The sequence below is a fragment of the Notolabrus celidotus genome, chromosome 12 (genome assembly GCF_009762535.1).
Source record: "Notolabrus celidotus isolate fNotCel1 chromosome 12, fNotCel1.pri, whole genome shotgun sequence".
Lineage (NCBI taxonomy): Eukaryota > Metazoa > Chordata > Actinopteri > Labriformes > Labridae > Notolabrus > Notolabrus celidotus.
In genome coordinates this window covers 29,310,016-29,327,074 of record NC_048283.1, presented here as the reverse complement: position 1 = coordinate 29,327,074, position 17,059 = coordinate 29,310,016, and the positions used below count along the sequence as shown (strand labels likewise).

The 17,059-nt window shown below is 40.7% G+C and overlaps 1 protein-coding gene across 1 annotated transcript in view; it reads left to right on the top strand.

Annotated features, from left to right (window-relative positions):
* The window catches only part of LOC117823316 (CUB and sushi domain-containing protein 3-like), a 161,969-nt gene that overhangs the window by 94,400 nt on the left and 50,510 nt on the right, over positions 1 to 17,059 (top strand). The window contains exons 43-51 of the mRNA XM_034698464.1: positions 267 to 380; positions 5,981 to 6,169; positions 6,485 to 6,631; positions 7,904 to 8,092; positions 11,377 to 11,562; positions 12,362 to 12,556; positions 13,326 to 13,499; positions 15,149 to 15,322; positions 16,030 to 16,203. Coding sequence (XP_034554355.1) covers positions 267 to 380; positions 5,981 to 6,169; positions 6,485 to 6,631; positions 7,904 to 8,092; positions 11,377 to 11,562; positions 12,362 to 12,556; positions 13,326 to 13,499; positions 15,149 to 15,322; positions 16,030 to 16,203 — 1,542 coding nt within the window. The remainder of the gene's footprint in view (positions 1 to 266; positions 381 to 5,980; positions 6,170 to 6,484; positions 6,632 to 7,903; positions 8,093 to 11,376; positions 11,563 to 12,361; positions 12,557 to 13,325; positions 13,500 to 15,148; positions 15,323 to 16,029; positions 16,204 to 17,059) is intronic.

The following is a 17,059-nucleotide window of genomic DNA, read 5'->3' as shown; positions in this document are numbered from 1 at the left end:
CATCTGTAATGTAATGAAGTGCCTTTGGTACAAGCGCTAGCTAAGGGGATGTCAATCTTCATTAAGAAATGTGTTGTTGATTACTGTTTCAAGTGCTGCTACTGAGAAGGCTTTTACTCACGGCCCTGTGGGGCTTTTTGTGTACGTTTGAGCGTGTTTGTGTGTGTGTTTTTGCTTTGGTGGGTGGATAAATGATGTATATGTTTTTCATGTCCACTATTTTCTTGTGTGTGTGTGTGTGATTCTGGATTTAAATGATCCAACAGGGGACATCATCCGGTACTCGTGCCTGCCAGGCTTCACCTTGGTGGGCAGTGAGATCCTGACCTGTCGGCTTGGAGAGAGGCTTCAGATGGATGGACCCCCACCAGTCTGTCAAGGTTAGTTGTATTCAGTGTTTCAGTTTGAGTCTTTGGGCATGTTTTATTGATTTTATGAGACCCTATGGATATTCTAGTAAATGTGAGTTCATATATTTATTAGCACACATCCACTGACCGATGTTTTCAGTGTCGTTATGTGAGCCTTTATCTCTGTGCTGGATGTCACTCTGCCAAGGTTGGCTGTAGTCAACAGCCCTCACTGTTGATGCATCATTTAACAGACAGGCAGCAGGGCCCCTTCTAGCGGGCTCTTGGAGGCTAACAGCATCTCTGTTTTGATTTATCCAGTGTCACGAAGTAACACCATTACTGACCCATGATCATAGACATCTGCTCTACTAGAGCCAACACATGACTGTGAAGGATCAGTGTGAAACAGATTACAGATCAGCAGGTTTCATTGACAGCTTTTTTGTCATGTAGCAAGGTGGATGAAGGCCAGGTGTAGAAAGGAATAGGAGCTTATTTTACTCCTTAATGTCTGCTTGAATTGCCCTGTTGGTTCGATTGATGTAAAATGTCTGCGAACCCATGTTCTTTCAGAAGACGGATTTTCAAACAAAAAGCAAAGGAAAAGAAATGCCTGTGTTGCTCGCATCAGAGATTTTGTTTAGACCAAAAACAAATGCCATCAGCCTGCCTGTCGTGCCAATACATCTCTGCTGCAGACATCAGAGCACTCCGAAACCTTCTATTCCCAGCAGATAAGCATCTTTTGAAGTGCCCTGAAGTCTATTGTCTACAAGTCTTGAGTTGATGAGCATTTCTGTCTTTTCATGTCTAGAAACTATGAGTAATCGTATCGGACGTGTGATCATGGCATGACAGATACTCTGCAAATCCCAAGCCTGCACTCATAAAGCATCTCAGGACAGGGCTAGTGATTTGGAACCTATTTGCTTACCCCTGGTTTTTATTATTTCATGTCTGACTTGATATCTTTGTTCTTCCCCTGTAGCGTTTTAGCGGCTGACATTGTTTTGCTCTTACAAGTAAGAATTTGGCTGGTTTTGTCACAGCTATGGAGATTGCAAAAAGTAAAGAAACAAAAAGTGATGGGAAAGATTCAGTGAGGTGACCAGACCAGTGATCCAGGATCTGGAGCTGCTAATATTCTTATACCTAATTTATAAAGACTACATACAATGCTGCCTGTGAAAAAGCTCTATTGTTGCACAAATGTCAAGAGAGACCAAAGTCAGATCAAATTTTCATCAATCAACTTTAGGTGCGTGTTTAGAAGTTTAAAAACCACAAGGCCAACCTTTGCTTTTGCTGCACCGGGCCTGTCTGCTATTTTTCAAAATGAATAATTTATTGAAGCACACGAGATATGAAGGCATGCAGTGTTTTATTAGCACATTACCCACAGAGCTGGGTAAAGAGTAAGAGGAAATACAGAGGAGAAAAGCTCCATTGTATACCTGCAACATATCTGTCCGGCAAACAGATGTACAATCATTTTAACCCTGGGTTATAAAAAGTTATAACGTGATAATTCAGTCTTTGAAAGTGACCAAGGTAGCAGATGAGCAACAAAAGGAGTAGTTGAAATAATTGTATCTGTTTCATTCTGTGCCAAGTGAGGGCAGTCATTCAGAGGAGAGCACATTTTTCAAGCCATCTCTTTCTGCTGGTCCTGCCAGCTCACCTTCTCGTGTATTAGACTGAGCCCTGCCAAAACCAACTACCCCCTATCATCCACAAGTCACATATTGTACTTGAAATGATTTCACAGGCTTTAATTTGAGGGACTAAATTAAGCTGCCAAATCCAGATAGGCAGTGTATGTCTAGAGGAACTCAACACTGTTTTCAGATGATTTCTTGTGTAATGAAAAAGTAGTATACTGGGACATTAGATGTCTTTTACCTACCACACTTCAGAAAGTATGTAATAGAAAATGCATCTCTCTTGTCATTTTATACAATATGGATAAGTGAGCTTGTAGTCTATTGTAAATTAAGAGTATAGGTGTTTTAAAAAGGTTACACTTGTTAAATCCACTTGCAAATGATGTGAGCCACAAAACCTATTACTGCACTGTTCAATAAGTAGTGTAATAGTAGAATTTAAGCGTATATCACAACTTGTTAGAAAATAAGGTATCATATATTCATTAAATAGTATCTCAAATTCTGCCTTGAGCGTTAAATTGGCATTTTAAGAACTATTTCAGGACGTCTTGGTTAATAATTTGTTGTTTGACATTTTCCTGGATCACCTCATTATTGTTCTCAAGAATTTATTACATTTTCTTGTGTTGGATATGTTATATCCTTGTGCCACCACAAGCGAGAGACTAATTGCTCTCCTTGGGACATGTAGAGTTGAACTTAATTTGAGCTGACCTGCTACTCACATCCAAGAAACTGCTACAGTTAGCTTATAAAGAGGCCATTTTCTGTCTGCAGCTTGCCGACAGGACAGGGATAAGATTCCTTCTGGGTTTCCCCCTAATTCTGCTTTTGTTTGCTATCAACTTTTCTGCTAATTGTCATTTTATGCTTATAAGATAACACTCAAATGTCCTTGCCTGGATATGGAATTTCACCCTTCAATACCAGTTTTTGTAAAGATGTTTCTCCAGGCTCTGTCTTTATGAACGCCTGTGAGGAAGGTTATGCAGCAGCTTTGATCAGGGAGAGAGCAACAATTGAGTTGACTGCTCTGTGTGCTTGGCAAACCATCTGCCACACTGAGGTTGAGTCAAAGCCATTAAGTGTTGTCAACCCGATCTTCACATTCCCATTGATTTTTATGTGTCTGTCAGAAAACCTAATGAAAAACCATTTCTGCACTAACGTCATCTTCTCTGCACTTATATAAACTTTATTGTATGCCGTCTCTGTGGTCTGTTATATGTGTTGCCACATTATTGCACAGTGGGTATGTGGAGCAGGTAGATAAATAGATGGTTTGCTCAAGGAATTACAACATGGATCTCTCAGTGTGAGCAAGCTTTAACAACCAAGGTGGCATTCATATACCGATAACTCCCTGGCCGATGATGGTTGGTTATTGGATTATGTGGCTGTTGAATGCTGTTTTCTATGAAATACATACCGACACTTCTATACATATATTGTATATTCCTGTAGAAACAAAAGTTCTATTTGCTGGCTGAACGTAAATAATAATAGTTTAATTTTATTTCAAACTTTGTCTGCAGTTGTAGTAAAACCAAACCCCTTATGAAAACACTTTAGCCCAGTCGGCTTTCAGGGTAGCTTCCTCTAATTCATATCAAGATCATGATACAAAAGTAGCCTGTCTTGAAATGTAATACTATTGAGACTAATGAAAGTCTCTTAAGCCTCTTATAGTCTGTCTTTTTAATCCCTGTACCTAAAATTGCAGAAAAGCACTTTTAAACAACAACTCTGCTCATTAAAAATACTTGTTTGTTGCCAAGTAACGTTAGCTTTTTAAAGTATTGAGGGTTCAATTATTTCAATATCTGACTCATAACTCAAATCATCAAATAATGTCAAGTGAGTCATGTATTTATCTTAAAGCTGTCCATTGTGAAATTTCTGCTGGGAAGTGATAAAGATCTCTCTCTATATATATATATATACAGCACACATATATACATATGTGTATGTATAAAAATATATATTTATATGTATACCAAGATATATATGTTTATAAAAAATATATATATTATTATTATTGAGGTTGATGACTCAAGAGTGCTTATGTTTCATTGAGATATGATTGAAATTAACAGCTGTTAGTAGCAATTACTCACATATTTCACACATTTCTGTTCAGCTGAATTTGTGTCAGCTCCATGACAAATATTTCCAGTGGCATCAGTGGAAGCAGAGGTCCCTGCTGACGACAGAACTGACGAAGCAGCCCTTGAGAATTGATGTAACTGCACGAACTGTAGACCCCTTTCTAAACTCCATCATATCACCAGTGAAAGTCAAAGCTCTCATGCAGAAATGTAGCTTTAGAGACCTTGTTTTTCACCTGAAATGTAAAAAAAACATATATCCCACGGCACTGAAAATAATTAACATTTATTTTCTTTTTGGAAAAGTGTTGTGTTTATAAACATCACAAACTTGGGAAAACCTAAATATAAATCTGCAAGGACTAAAAATGACAGTTTGACTACTAACTTCACTCACCCACTGCCATGCAGTATGACCTTTTTACATCAGTAGTCACAGCAAAGAGAACATAAAAAACTTCTTCAGGGCGTATGAATCAAGACTTCCAGTTTCCCTTTCACTCCCTGTAAAAAATCAAGATACAGATTTTTATCACTCCCATGGGCTCAAAGTGTAAATTCGTACAGCTTGAGAATACATTTACTCTGTTGCTTTGTTTTTAATCACTAATTCATGCATAAAAGAAGCAGGCCAGCTGTGTTTAAAAATCTTTTACTGTTTCCGCCAATCATGGAGCAGGATATTAAAGCAGAGAGCAAATCGTCTGGAAATAAACAAAAATGTTAAACTGCAAAAATCACTAGCAACCAATCAGGAAAAATCTACATGCAAGTCTGCTCTGAATAAACAAAATTATTTAACATGCTTTACAGATTTACAGATGAGATTTGTTGCCTCACTAATCGATACTGTAAAATGTTTTTATAAATATGGATTCTGTTTTCTTCGCAACCAAACAAATTTGACCTCAATGCCCACACAGGTCTTTTGGTGTGCTGTGTCTTTGAAGATACGGATTGTTTTTGGGGTAACAGTCTTGTATTGACATCCTGTCTCCCTGTTATCTTTTAGCAGAAGGCTGTTTTAGGTGAAGCTTCTGCAGTGACTCGACAGCAGGAATATTCATACTGCTTTGTGTTACAACTCTGTCCAATGCCTTCTTTTTTCTGGATTTATGTCTGACTGTTTCCTGTGACCTTTTTATCTGGAACAGTTGTTCGCATTAACCTTTTAGATGCGTCATGTTTCTTCACTAGTGGCCCAGAAGAGAAACTTCTGTTAGCGTCAGAGAGAGAAAGACCTTAAAAAAAAAAAAGACCTGTCTTTATTTTGGACCTGCCAGCCTCCAGGAAATGAAGGCATTTATCTGAGCCAAAGACACACACACACACACACACACACACACACACACACACACACACACACACACACACACACACACACACACACACACACTCACTCACACACACACACACACACACACACAGCCATTACACAAACACACACCATTTTTCCATACAAAGTAAGCTGTCTTACCCACTGAGTATTATTATTTGATAGATTGATATCAGGGGAGCATGGCGACAACAGCAGACTTACCAGCTCAGCCCTTAGGTGCAATATAAGTCGAGCTGAATGTAATTGTTTCAGGACTAGTTATTCTTTCAATGTAATTTCCACTGTCACAGCAGTGCACTGAGGTGAGAGCAGGGAAGATGGTCTTTTCCTCCCCTCATCGTACCTTCTTTTTTATGCCTCCTCTATTCCTTCTCCTACACCTGTTTCCTGTTTCAAACTTCAATGAGGGTTTTCCTTTATCCCATCTTTATTTTTCTCTTTCTCTCATGTTCCTCCTCTGCCTCTATTTGCTTCCCCCATGACTGACTCCACCTCCTGTTTGTCTTCTCACAGTTCAATGTCCAGCCCACGAGGTGCGTTTCGACTCAACAGGGGTGATCTTGAGTCCAGGATTCCCTGAAAACTACCCCAATCTCCAGATGTGCTCATGGCTGATCAATGTGGAGAAGGGCTACAACATCACTTTGCACTTTGAACTCTTCCAGACGGAGAAAGAGTTTGATATCTTGGAAATATTTGATGGTAGGTTCTGCTGGAATCTAGGGTTCATAAGTTTAGGGTAAAAACTTAGCGGGCAAAATACAAAGAAATGCTACGAAACTGAAATGATTGATCTATGTGTCTTGTGTTTTGAGTTAATGTACCATTTTCCATGTCTGGTTGATTTAATGTCATCTCTAGATGTAACCGTTATTTGGTGTGCTGATCAAACTAGTATATTCATTATTTATACAAATCAGCTCACATCAGCTGACATGAAAGTTAGATTTTGCCATGGATCTTTTTCTTTAAAATTGTATGTGTGTGTCTCCATGTCTTTGTCTATCTCTGTGTCAGGTCCCAACATCTACAGCCAGAGCATGGCCTCACTCAGCGGTGACATTGAGACACCCTTCAGCATGACCACCACAGGCCACCAGCTCCTGCTACGCTGGTCCTCCGACCACGGCACCAACCGACGTGGCTTCCACATCAGATATGTGGGTGAGTATCAAAGTATGTATCCAGTTTATAATCATATTCTTCTTTTTTAGTGCAATTTGACCACACTTTTTCTCTCAGTGGCAGAAAAGTGCTAAAAGTCATGGGTGCAGCCTTACATTTTTTAAAACCCTGGAACAAGACAACTTACTATACTTCATAGGGGAAAGTATTAATTCAACTTTCTGTACAGCTACCGTATTATACTGTGAATACAATGTGAGCCCATGGTTTCTCTCATGGTGTGCTGTGATTGTTTCAGGATATTATTCATTGAGTTTTTAATATCAGTTAATTTGAAATAATACTTTGAATTTCCCCCAAAATGATAATGGCTCCCAACAGGGGGAGTTTTCACGAGCAGAAAACCAAGAGGCAGGGGGAAAGTCAAAGGAGGGCTTCCATGCTGCTTTGCACTCCTTAATTTAAAATGGTTTTAAATTCTTAATTGGCTCTTTAATAAAGCAAGTGGTGTTAAGCAAGACCAGCAGAGGGAATCTTCTTCCATTGAAATGCATCAATAATAATGTAAAAAGCACAAAGACATTTATTTTTCATGTTGTGTCTTACCTTTATATTTAATACACGAGAGTGTTCCTTTGGAAGCAAGACGGTGTGATGAATTTTGTAAAGAAAACTCCTCCTTGACTTGATTGACTTGAACAGGAACTGACTCCAACTCCAGTGTTAGTCTTTTCATCTTAAATCCCCGCTTTATTCCAGTCATACCCGTTAAGAGGAATGTTTGACAGCATTTTTAAAAGCTCAAATCCCTTCCTTGGATTTCCTGTCCGATTTCCTGTTGGTGCTTAAATCCTGATGAATCAAAATATGAACAAAAGGCATGCAGTGCAACAAATGACTGGAGGAATCACCAGAATTTCATGTGTTTAAGTGAGACTGAAAATGTGCATGCCCATCGGCCAAAGAAGAATGGTGATAATGTGACTATGAGGACTTCCTTTACTGTGGTGCATGCAGCTTGAGAGCCAAAAAGATGTGACACTCCTCAGGCCCTTTCTCTCATTATCTTCCTGCATTTAAAATGGAGTCTTACTGTGACTAAAATTGTTCACCTGAGTGTTCTCTAGAGGGCCTTTTTTAATGCCTCATCCTTTTCTCTGCTTTATTTCTCTCGTTCCTTGTTAATATCTGCTGTTCTCTATTCTATTCCCTCATCTTGATTTTATTCTCACCTTCTCTCCTATTTCTTCTCTCCCTTCCCTTCCCTTGCCGCCCCCCTCCCGCTTTCCCTTTTTTTCCCCTCTATTGTAGCGATGTACTGCAGTACCCCGGACTCCCCGCAACACGGCTTTGTCGTGAGCCAGACAGGGGGTCATCTTAACAGCATAGTGCGCTGGGCCTGCGACAGGGGGTACAAGCTGATCGGAAAGGGCTCAGCTGTGTGCAAGAATACCTCCTATGGCTACTACACCTGGGACGCGCCAGTTCCCGCCTGTCAAGGTGAGCACATTGGGCCTGGCAGCCTTTTATTTCCTACTTCAGCCTGCCTCTTTCCTGGTTTTCTGGTCACTGCCTCTGCCCTGTGCTCAGCAGGCAGACAGGCAGGCGCTTAAGGCAGCCGACTGTCTCAGCCCGAACTCTATTCCTGTGTTCGTAGCAGCTGAACTGAATCCGGCCTGATTGAGAGCCAGGACCCTGTCAGGTGGAAAGGGAACAGAAATCAATCCTCCCTTCTTCTGTCAATTTCCACTTCTTCAAATTACTTTGGCTAACTTGCCATTAACATGCAGTGTCTGCAGCTGTTTGGTCTCACTCATCTAATTGGGTTCTTTGATGCGCACATGTGAAATGTGTGCGTTTACGATTGCATGCACTTGTACAGACACTCACACAGCAGCAAACAGCAACAGATGGTGTGCTCAATTGCATTTTATCAGGATGCAGTGAAATCAAAATATGTATGTCATGTACTTCAAAATGATTTAAAAACACTTCCCACCTGTGATTAATTTCGTCAGTTTGGTAATTGCAAACAGCTTTTTCAGAGCACTGTAAAGAAACTGAAGCATAGCTGCAAAGAAATTAATACATTCCTACAGATGCTGTCCATCTGCCTACGCAAGATAGGGGATATGACATTACAGTATGTTCAATCATTCATTCTCCTCAATCTATATTGTTTGATAGGTGGAGAAAGTTCACTATATTAATCCATCAGTGATGCTCGTACATCTCAGAAAGAACATTGATCTTGAATAAGGTCTCAGGCCCACTGACCTTATAGACTTTGATGAAGATGACTGTTGAACATTAAAACTTTCCATCTACTGTACAGAAAAGCGTTGAGTGCTTTAATGATCACTGTCTGTTAGATTGTGACTTAGCAGTACTCACAAATGAATGTTGATTGATTCTCTCATGGGGTGATGAGGGCCAGTGTGATAGCTGAGGGCCATGTTGGCAGATTCCTAACTTTGATGTTTCACAGTGTGCAGCTACCATCGCTGCTCCATTTTGTGATGAATGCGTTTGCATAACTGCTCTCATTTAGTGTGGCCCTGCAGATGTTGGTTTCCCCGCTCCATTCTCTCCCTCTGCCTTGGCTCTGATAATAAACACCTGGAGACTCACTCGCTGTAGGTTTCTGTGTGTTAGAGCTCTGAGGCCATTGTAACCCAGTTTCAGTCTGCGTAGGGCAAGGATACCGTGCTGTGTGGGAGTCATGTGAGTGCATCTATATGTTGTTAGGAGTTACTGTTGGAAAATGTTGTATTAGTCATTTTAATAGTTAGAGGTCATTAAATGTAAGTCTTTTTTTTTCAGTGCAGTAACCAGCTGATAGATGAAAAAGTTGGAACATCATCTGACCTGCCTCTGAAGTTTCAGAGTCACTTGGTTGATTAGCTAATTGCAAAGTCGGTAGATAGCTTCTTCTTCTTCTTCTTTTTTCTTTTTACATAAAAACCTTCTAAAATACTGAAGGATTTATAGAGGACTTTAATTTTGATGTCATACCACTCTGCAGAGTGTTGGATTACTTCCATCCTCAAGGGCCCAGTCCTATATGTAATATCTTCAAGGATTTCTCCAGCAAGGAGGTTTTAAGAGCAGTTTTATGGATCCCAGGGCCTATAATATACACTGTGTAACAAAATGACTTGGTGAAGTGTTGACAGGACAGATGCATTCCAACATCCTTATCACAAATGAATCATGCTAAAGCTTGAAGACTAATAGCCTGAATGTGGACTGTGTAAGTAGGTGAGCTGTTTCACAAATGAGGAAATGTTACACTTTTGCAGTGACCCTTTCGACTGGTCAAAATAGAGAAAGCTCAGGTCCAACTGTTAATGACTGAGTGACTTAGTTCCAGTAAGTGTTACAGCAGTGTTGATTAATGAAAGTTATGATAAATGTTCATCATTGATCTTTATTTCCTTGACAAAGACAATGATGAGCCAAAAGTACGTCACTGATAATAAAAACTCTGAACAACATTACGTTGCACTTTTGCTAACAAGACGAGATAGCAGTAAAACGTTAGTGGTGGACCATCAGACATTCAAAATCAATGATATTTCCCCACTCTGCGTCCAATCTGTCACCCCGAATACGATCAATGCAGTCCTGTAGCAGGCTGAGTGAGTTGAGGGGCGCAGTGTTCATTTTTTCACTTATCTGCAATTAAATTCTCATTCACAGACATGATTTCTTCCCTGGTGGATGTCAGCCTAAACCAGCTAGCAGAGTGATGTCAGTTTAATATTTGACCCCTGACGGGGTTTTTTTGCCACTATTGCCTTTAACAACTCTGTCTCAAAACCACAATTTATCCTAGGCGTTACGTTTGACAGTATATTTAATGAGACATTTAATAGTTTTGATAAACTCTTAATCATCAAAGATAAAGTTAGAAGTGAACTGAATGTCTCTCCAGTGTGCCTGTCACTGCAGGCACAATTAGAGACCATTGTAAAAGTGCAATACAGCCCTTTGCTGTATCATACAGTGCTATGAACATGCATGTGTGTCTTTTTAGCACTTGTATTTGAAGTCAAAGATATAAGATATAGCCATAAGTGACTGCTATTTTTCTTGACTTGGGGTAAGGATCAACCCATAGTACCTCTATTATATGTGTGTAATACACTTTCCTTACTCCAGCCAGTCAGCAGGGACAATGCAGCAGCATTGCGAGGGTCAGGGGTATTGGTGTTTCCGTAGACTAAAACTGTGAAGGGCAAAACATCGCTAAAATGTGAGTAAAACCGATAGGTATTGATGTCTAAAGACTGAGTCTAAAATACTTGCCAAATTGAACACTGTGTTGCAGTTAGCCATTTAAGCTATGCTCAATATCAGGGCTTTGTGAATGGCTCAATTAAACTGGATGAAGTCCAAATTCAGGTTAGTAATTACTCCTGGGCTTCTCCTGCTGTGTTGTGTCAAAGTGTCTACCAAGACTAAGGTCTGCTGTCAGAATTCTACAGAGGTGTTCAATGTCAAAGATGAGTAATTATTTCCATTTCATTTTTACTTATTCTAATTGTAACACTTTGAAAGGACATTAACATAATAAGTAGCAAGCAGCTGCTTTGGTAAATGAAACACTTGGCACTGCTTGTGTATTCTGCACTTGCTCCCAAAAAATGTGACTGTTCTGTGAATATGTGTACACCTGCCATGTCTGTGCTTATCACCCTTCTCTCTGCAAATCTTGCCTGTATATGTCTTGAACTGTGCATAAACCTGTGAGTCGACAATCGTCCTCTTGCTGCTTGCAGCCGTGTCTTGCGGTGTGCCCAGCGCGCCAGTGAACGGAGGTGTGCTTGCTGCTGATTACTCCGTCGGCACTCGGGTGACCTACTTCTGCAACAGCGGCTACCGGCTCTCCTCCAAAGAGCTGACGACCACAGTCTGCCAGCCAGACGGCACCTGGAGCAACCACAACAAGATACCCCGATGCATTGGTGAGTAGAGGATGTTAGGAGAAGAAGGCCTGGGGATGAAGAGGAGGGAAGAGAGTGAGATGGAGAAATGGGGTAACCACAAGAAGCCAGAGTATGGGATCTAAACAGTGGGAAGAAGAATTTGAGAGATGAGGACAGGCGTAAAATGTTATGGAAAAGACACTAATTAAACATGACCCTGTACTGTAATAGAAGGTGTCATGAAACATGTGCCACAGTCCCCATTGAACCAGAGTTAGGTGTTCCATTACAAAATCACTGACTTGTTTGGCTGTAATCAATTGACAGAGACGAAACAGTCAATAACAATTGCAAGGAAACTTTCAGCTGTTACTAGAGTGGGTGTTATACGCTCCAGTTCAACTTTTCAGTTTGAAACTCAACATATGAGTGATTGACAACATGTTTACAATTGAGACCAGTGTTTATTCCCCACTGTATCTATACTCGCAGCAAAAGGGAAACTGAATTTGTTTTGAAACTCTTTTGATTTGAGAGAGTGCCAATTCATGAAAAACTTTGCTGTGAAAAAACATTTGTAGGCTGCAGAAAAGTTGGAATTTTCATTTTACATGGATTGCTATTTTTTCACTGATGAGGAGGATTTTTATTGCAGCTGTTTGTATTTCTTCTGCACTACTGGATAGTTACACCTGTTTTACTGTTTTTGAATTAGCAGTGTGTACACAAGGAATAAGAGAAGAAATTGAAACAGAAGTGAGTCCATTTGAATAATCCAAAACTAACAATGTCCACTCCTTAAAGAACCCTCTTTTGTTTGTTTGTTTCCATGGCGCAGTCATTATGTGCCCAAGTCTCAGTTCCTTCTCTCTGGACCACGGGAAATGGAGGATAGTCAACGGCTCGCACTATGAATATGGAACTAAGATAATCTTCACTTGCAACCCTGGATACTACCGTGTTGGCCCCGCCCACATCCAGTGCTTGGCCAATGGGGTGTGGAGCTGGAGGAATGAAAGGCCTCGTTGTAAAAGTAAGTAGCTCCACAAATTATTACTTAAGAACGACTCAAATCCAGAAATGCGGGTCAGTTTTAGATGTAAAGAAAGTAAAAGATAATCTTCCAAGAACTTAAATCTACTCTTTTACATTGTTGCATTGCGTTATAGTGAAATCAAACATCAGTTGTTTCACCCATGTGTCATATCGTCCCATCTCATGGACACACTGTAAATAAGTTTCATTGGTTTTGTACAAAACATAAAATCAGAACTAAACATTTTTATACAGTGGAATGAAAAAAGAACCTCTGTTCTGCCTCACCTCACACTTGATTCATTGATTTTAATTTTGCAAGAAAAAAAAGTACCTTATTCACAGCCCATTTAATCGGCAGCTGCATAAATCATTTTGTACTCCTCGTGTTTTCCAATCCCAGCCTCAGTTAGATATTGTTCATCGTTGGAAAATCTTTTGTATGCTGTGATGGGAACTACTTTTTAAGAAATAAAAAAAGCTGAATAGGCCGCATGATACGAGCCAGCATGATGAAAGATGTTGGTACAAAGGCAAACTCCATAATTACCCTCCCCATGAAATAGTACAGGTCACTCTTTTATCCCATTAAGGTCAGTAAGATGGGTGTAAATGACTGTGCTCTCCCATTGACTGGAAATACAAGCCAACTTCTGTCTCTTTCTTTCTCTCTTGCTCCCTCACTCACTCTCCTGCTGTCTTTTTTTTTCCTTACCTACCTCCTTCACCTCCTTCTTCTGTTCACTGTCCTCTGTATCTTGTTGCAGTCATTTCCTGTGGCGATCAGCCCACACCTCCTAATGGGAAAAAAATTGGGACTCAAACAACGTTTGGAGCATCAGCCATTTTCAGCTGTAACCCTGGCTACGTTTTAAGTGGATCTACGGTTAGAGAGTGTCTTCTGTCCGGCCTCTGGAGTGGGATGGAGACTAACTGCCTGGGTAAGCATGGTATAAATTATCTTTTTAACTTAACAGACGATACCCTTGATATGGGTCAAACACTGCTGGCGATCTGTCTGGACACAATATGAGCTGTTTTGGTTGGATCAGTGTGCCCACAGAAGAAACAGATGGTTGAACAGAGTGTGTGTGGGCAAAATCTGTAAACAAAAAGAAAGATGTGCAGTTTCTTGTCATCTGGTTTTGGGCTCATGCTGATACTTGTTGCAATTTAAATGTCCTTTAGGCTGACACACATCAGACTGTTTTTTTAACATAGTTGGCAGCATAAGCTAAGAAGTGTTGGGAAACATCCCTTAAGGTAACTCCCTACAGCTGATGGGAGCATGGTGCTTTACACTAAAACCTTGGAGTTATGCAGATTTGGTGTTACTTAAATGTTTAATGTGAGGAGCCACATAGATCCACAGCTGGACTGAAGCTATGAGACACTTAGCAAGCTGTAGAAGAATCTGAGCTGTGCTGCATACATACTGTATAAACAGGAAAATATGCTACAGCGAAGCTTACCACAGCTCATCACCGCTCTCGGCTGTGAAAGAAAATGAGACATACGTAATTACTTGAGCCGCATTCAAACCCACACAGCAGCAGAATGTGACAGTTTCTCTAGCAGATACATTAGTCTGTTCATCAACCCCGTGGCACCAGCACTCCAAGCTCGGCTCCAGATTGGTACAATTCATTAAAAGAAGGGCACCTCTCTCTTGTTTCGTTATATGACTGTCAGGGTTAACATATCCGAGGACCTCTCTGTATAGTTGTCCTACTTCAAGCACTATCTACGTAGAATCTGGACGCTCTCAACTGGAGTGTGATGATAAAATGCTCGGCTGAGTTTCTGGGTGCTGGAGTGAATTAGGGAAATCAGAACTCACAGTCAGTGGCAATTTCCCAGGTTTTAAGTGGCAGTGGAAATCTCAGCAAGATTCCTTCTCTCTGAAAGGGATTTATTGTAGCTGAAAGTAATACGATTACGTGCATGAATGTATTGCACAGATTTTGAGGAGTTTCACATGCGTCTCTGTGTCTACTGTAGATGAGAAAGGCTGAGTTATCAACACAAGTAAAGCAGGAGCCAGAATGAATATAGAAAAAGTTATTCAGAGATAATGATGCTGAAAAATACTCTCCAAATCCAATATGTTTTATGAATATACCAACTAATTTTGTTTGCCAGCATTATAATTCCAAGACCTTTTAAATCACCATTTTCCTCATTTCATTTCCTAATATAGCTGTCAAAATGCAAAGTTATTCAACTGGATAACACAATCAAAATTGTGTTTCTACCCCGAAACCACCATCCGTCAGTTCAGTGGATGCCTCTGCAGGCTATTATTGTCAAATGCAACAAGCTTGACCTGAAGTATTGGAACACATGAATGATTGAGATAATTTATAGTGATTCATTCAAAGTGCATTGAATCTAGTGCGAAATATGGTCCTCCACTCTGGCTATCTTTGGACCACAGATTGTAATAAAATAACATAAACCACAAACTTGTGCCGTCCCTGTCAAGGACAAGTCTACTTTTCCATAGACATCCCCAAGTCTTTAAAAAAGATGGATAAGTTTGAGGAAGTATGTTAAGAGTTCTCTCTTTTTTTGTTCTGTCCTTGTACAGCCGGTCACTGTGGGGTTCCAGAGCAGATCGTTAATGGACAGGTGATCGGGGAAAACTTTGGTTATAGAGACACAGTGGTTTACCAGTGCAACCCTGGATTCCGGCTCATTGGCTCCTCAGTACGAATCTGCCAGCAGGACCATGTCTGGTCTGGATATCTCCCAGTTTGTATCCGTAAGTGCTCAAACAATCATTTTCACTGCCTTGTTAACTACAAGAGGAATGATGTTAGCATGTGCATTTACAGTATGTGTCACGCTGCATTTAAAAAAAAGGTTTGTTTGTTAGCGTTTCTTACTGCAGACACTGTTAAGATTAAAAGAGCCCATGAAGAGAGCTTCTGAGTTTTAACTTGAAACATTTTCAATAAACCTTGAATATCTGTTTTCTTGTATTCATGAGACAGACAGGCGTTTGGAGAGACTCGATCGCTTGATTGCATTGTTTAAAAATATACAATTTATCAATCTTCTGATGCCTTGTCCGAAGGTTTTCTCCTCCCTCAGTTTTAGAAGCTCTGCAGTCAGTAGTCAATAAGTATCTTCATAATGTGATTCCCGGTGTCCTATTCACCTATTGATGCACTGAGATGTGCTGTATACCCTTCCCCAATCCGGGTAATGTCTTGATTCCTAATTTCCCTGTTGTCCTCCGAGGTTAATTATATGATAATGATATTCCTTTGATAGGTGCCACTGTACGTCACCTATCGATCATTGTTATTGAATTTTCTTTCTCTTCTTTATTCTTTCGCTCTCTGTCCGTCCCTCCTCTCCTCTTTACCTTCTGTTTGTACCCTTTCTCTGCCGACGTTCATCTTCCATCATCGTCTCTGCTTCCCTCCTCCTGACTCGTCCCTGGGTGATGTGCGTCATTTTCAGCTGTCACATGCGGCCACCCGGGTAGCCCTATCTATGGTCGCACCACAGGCGATGGCTTCAACTACAATGATATGGTGCGCTTTTCCTGCAACAAAGGCTACACCCTGGAAGGACCATCCACAGCCCAGTGCCAGGCCAGCCGCCAGTGGAGCCAGCAGCCTCCGACATGCAGAGGTAAAGTCCGAAGAGGCAGAATGGTTATATGATTGGCAGCTGGACTGACTTAAAGTATCAGCAGGATGCAGATGTATGTTGACAGTTGAACTGAGGAGCTGCTTGTCTCTGCCAGCATGTTTAGCTAAGGCTCAGACTGGATACATATCCTCAGGAGGTAAGACAGCCACAGACTGAAAGCAAGAATGTACTACAGGAATTTGGAACTAGCAGATCTGTCATATTGCTATGCATCTCATTAACCATCTGATATAATCACTTCTGAAGAGGGCTACTTTTGGTGTATCACATCAACTAAAGGTGTTTAAATGTTTGATAACAGAAGCCACTTCCATCTCCCTTTGCTCCTGTGAATGAGGCTTGTCATCAGTGGAGAAGGAAGCTGCCAGCTTGCAGAACTAAGTTCCAGAAAAGCGTTGGAACAGAATGAAACTGCTTATGTGATGGCTCAGGAATCACAAGCTAGGATGACCACGAGAATTCAGAGAACAGCAGATTTATTGTGATCATTCAGGAACAAGTAGCTAGTGACTGTCAGCATACACAGCAGTTTAGACACAGCTACAGAAAGGACAGAGGTAGTGCTCACTTATCTATTGATCTGAACTAAAAAAAAACACCATCTCTTCTGCTTCCTCCAAACAAAGCAGAGCAAGCAGTGGTAATGAGCTTGCACGAGAACGTATGGAAGAGCAAATAGGGAATTGTTTCTGCAACTTCCCAGACAGTTTTTACCAAGTCGCTTGCTGCAGGGGGAGATTACTTTGAAAGTAAGAAAGCTCAGAGTGCGTTTAGAAGAAGACATCTCATCGTTTGTGTCAGATGGTGACTGTGCTTTGTTGTGTCCAATTTAAGT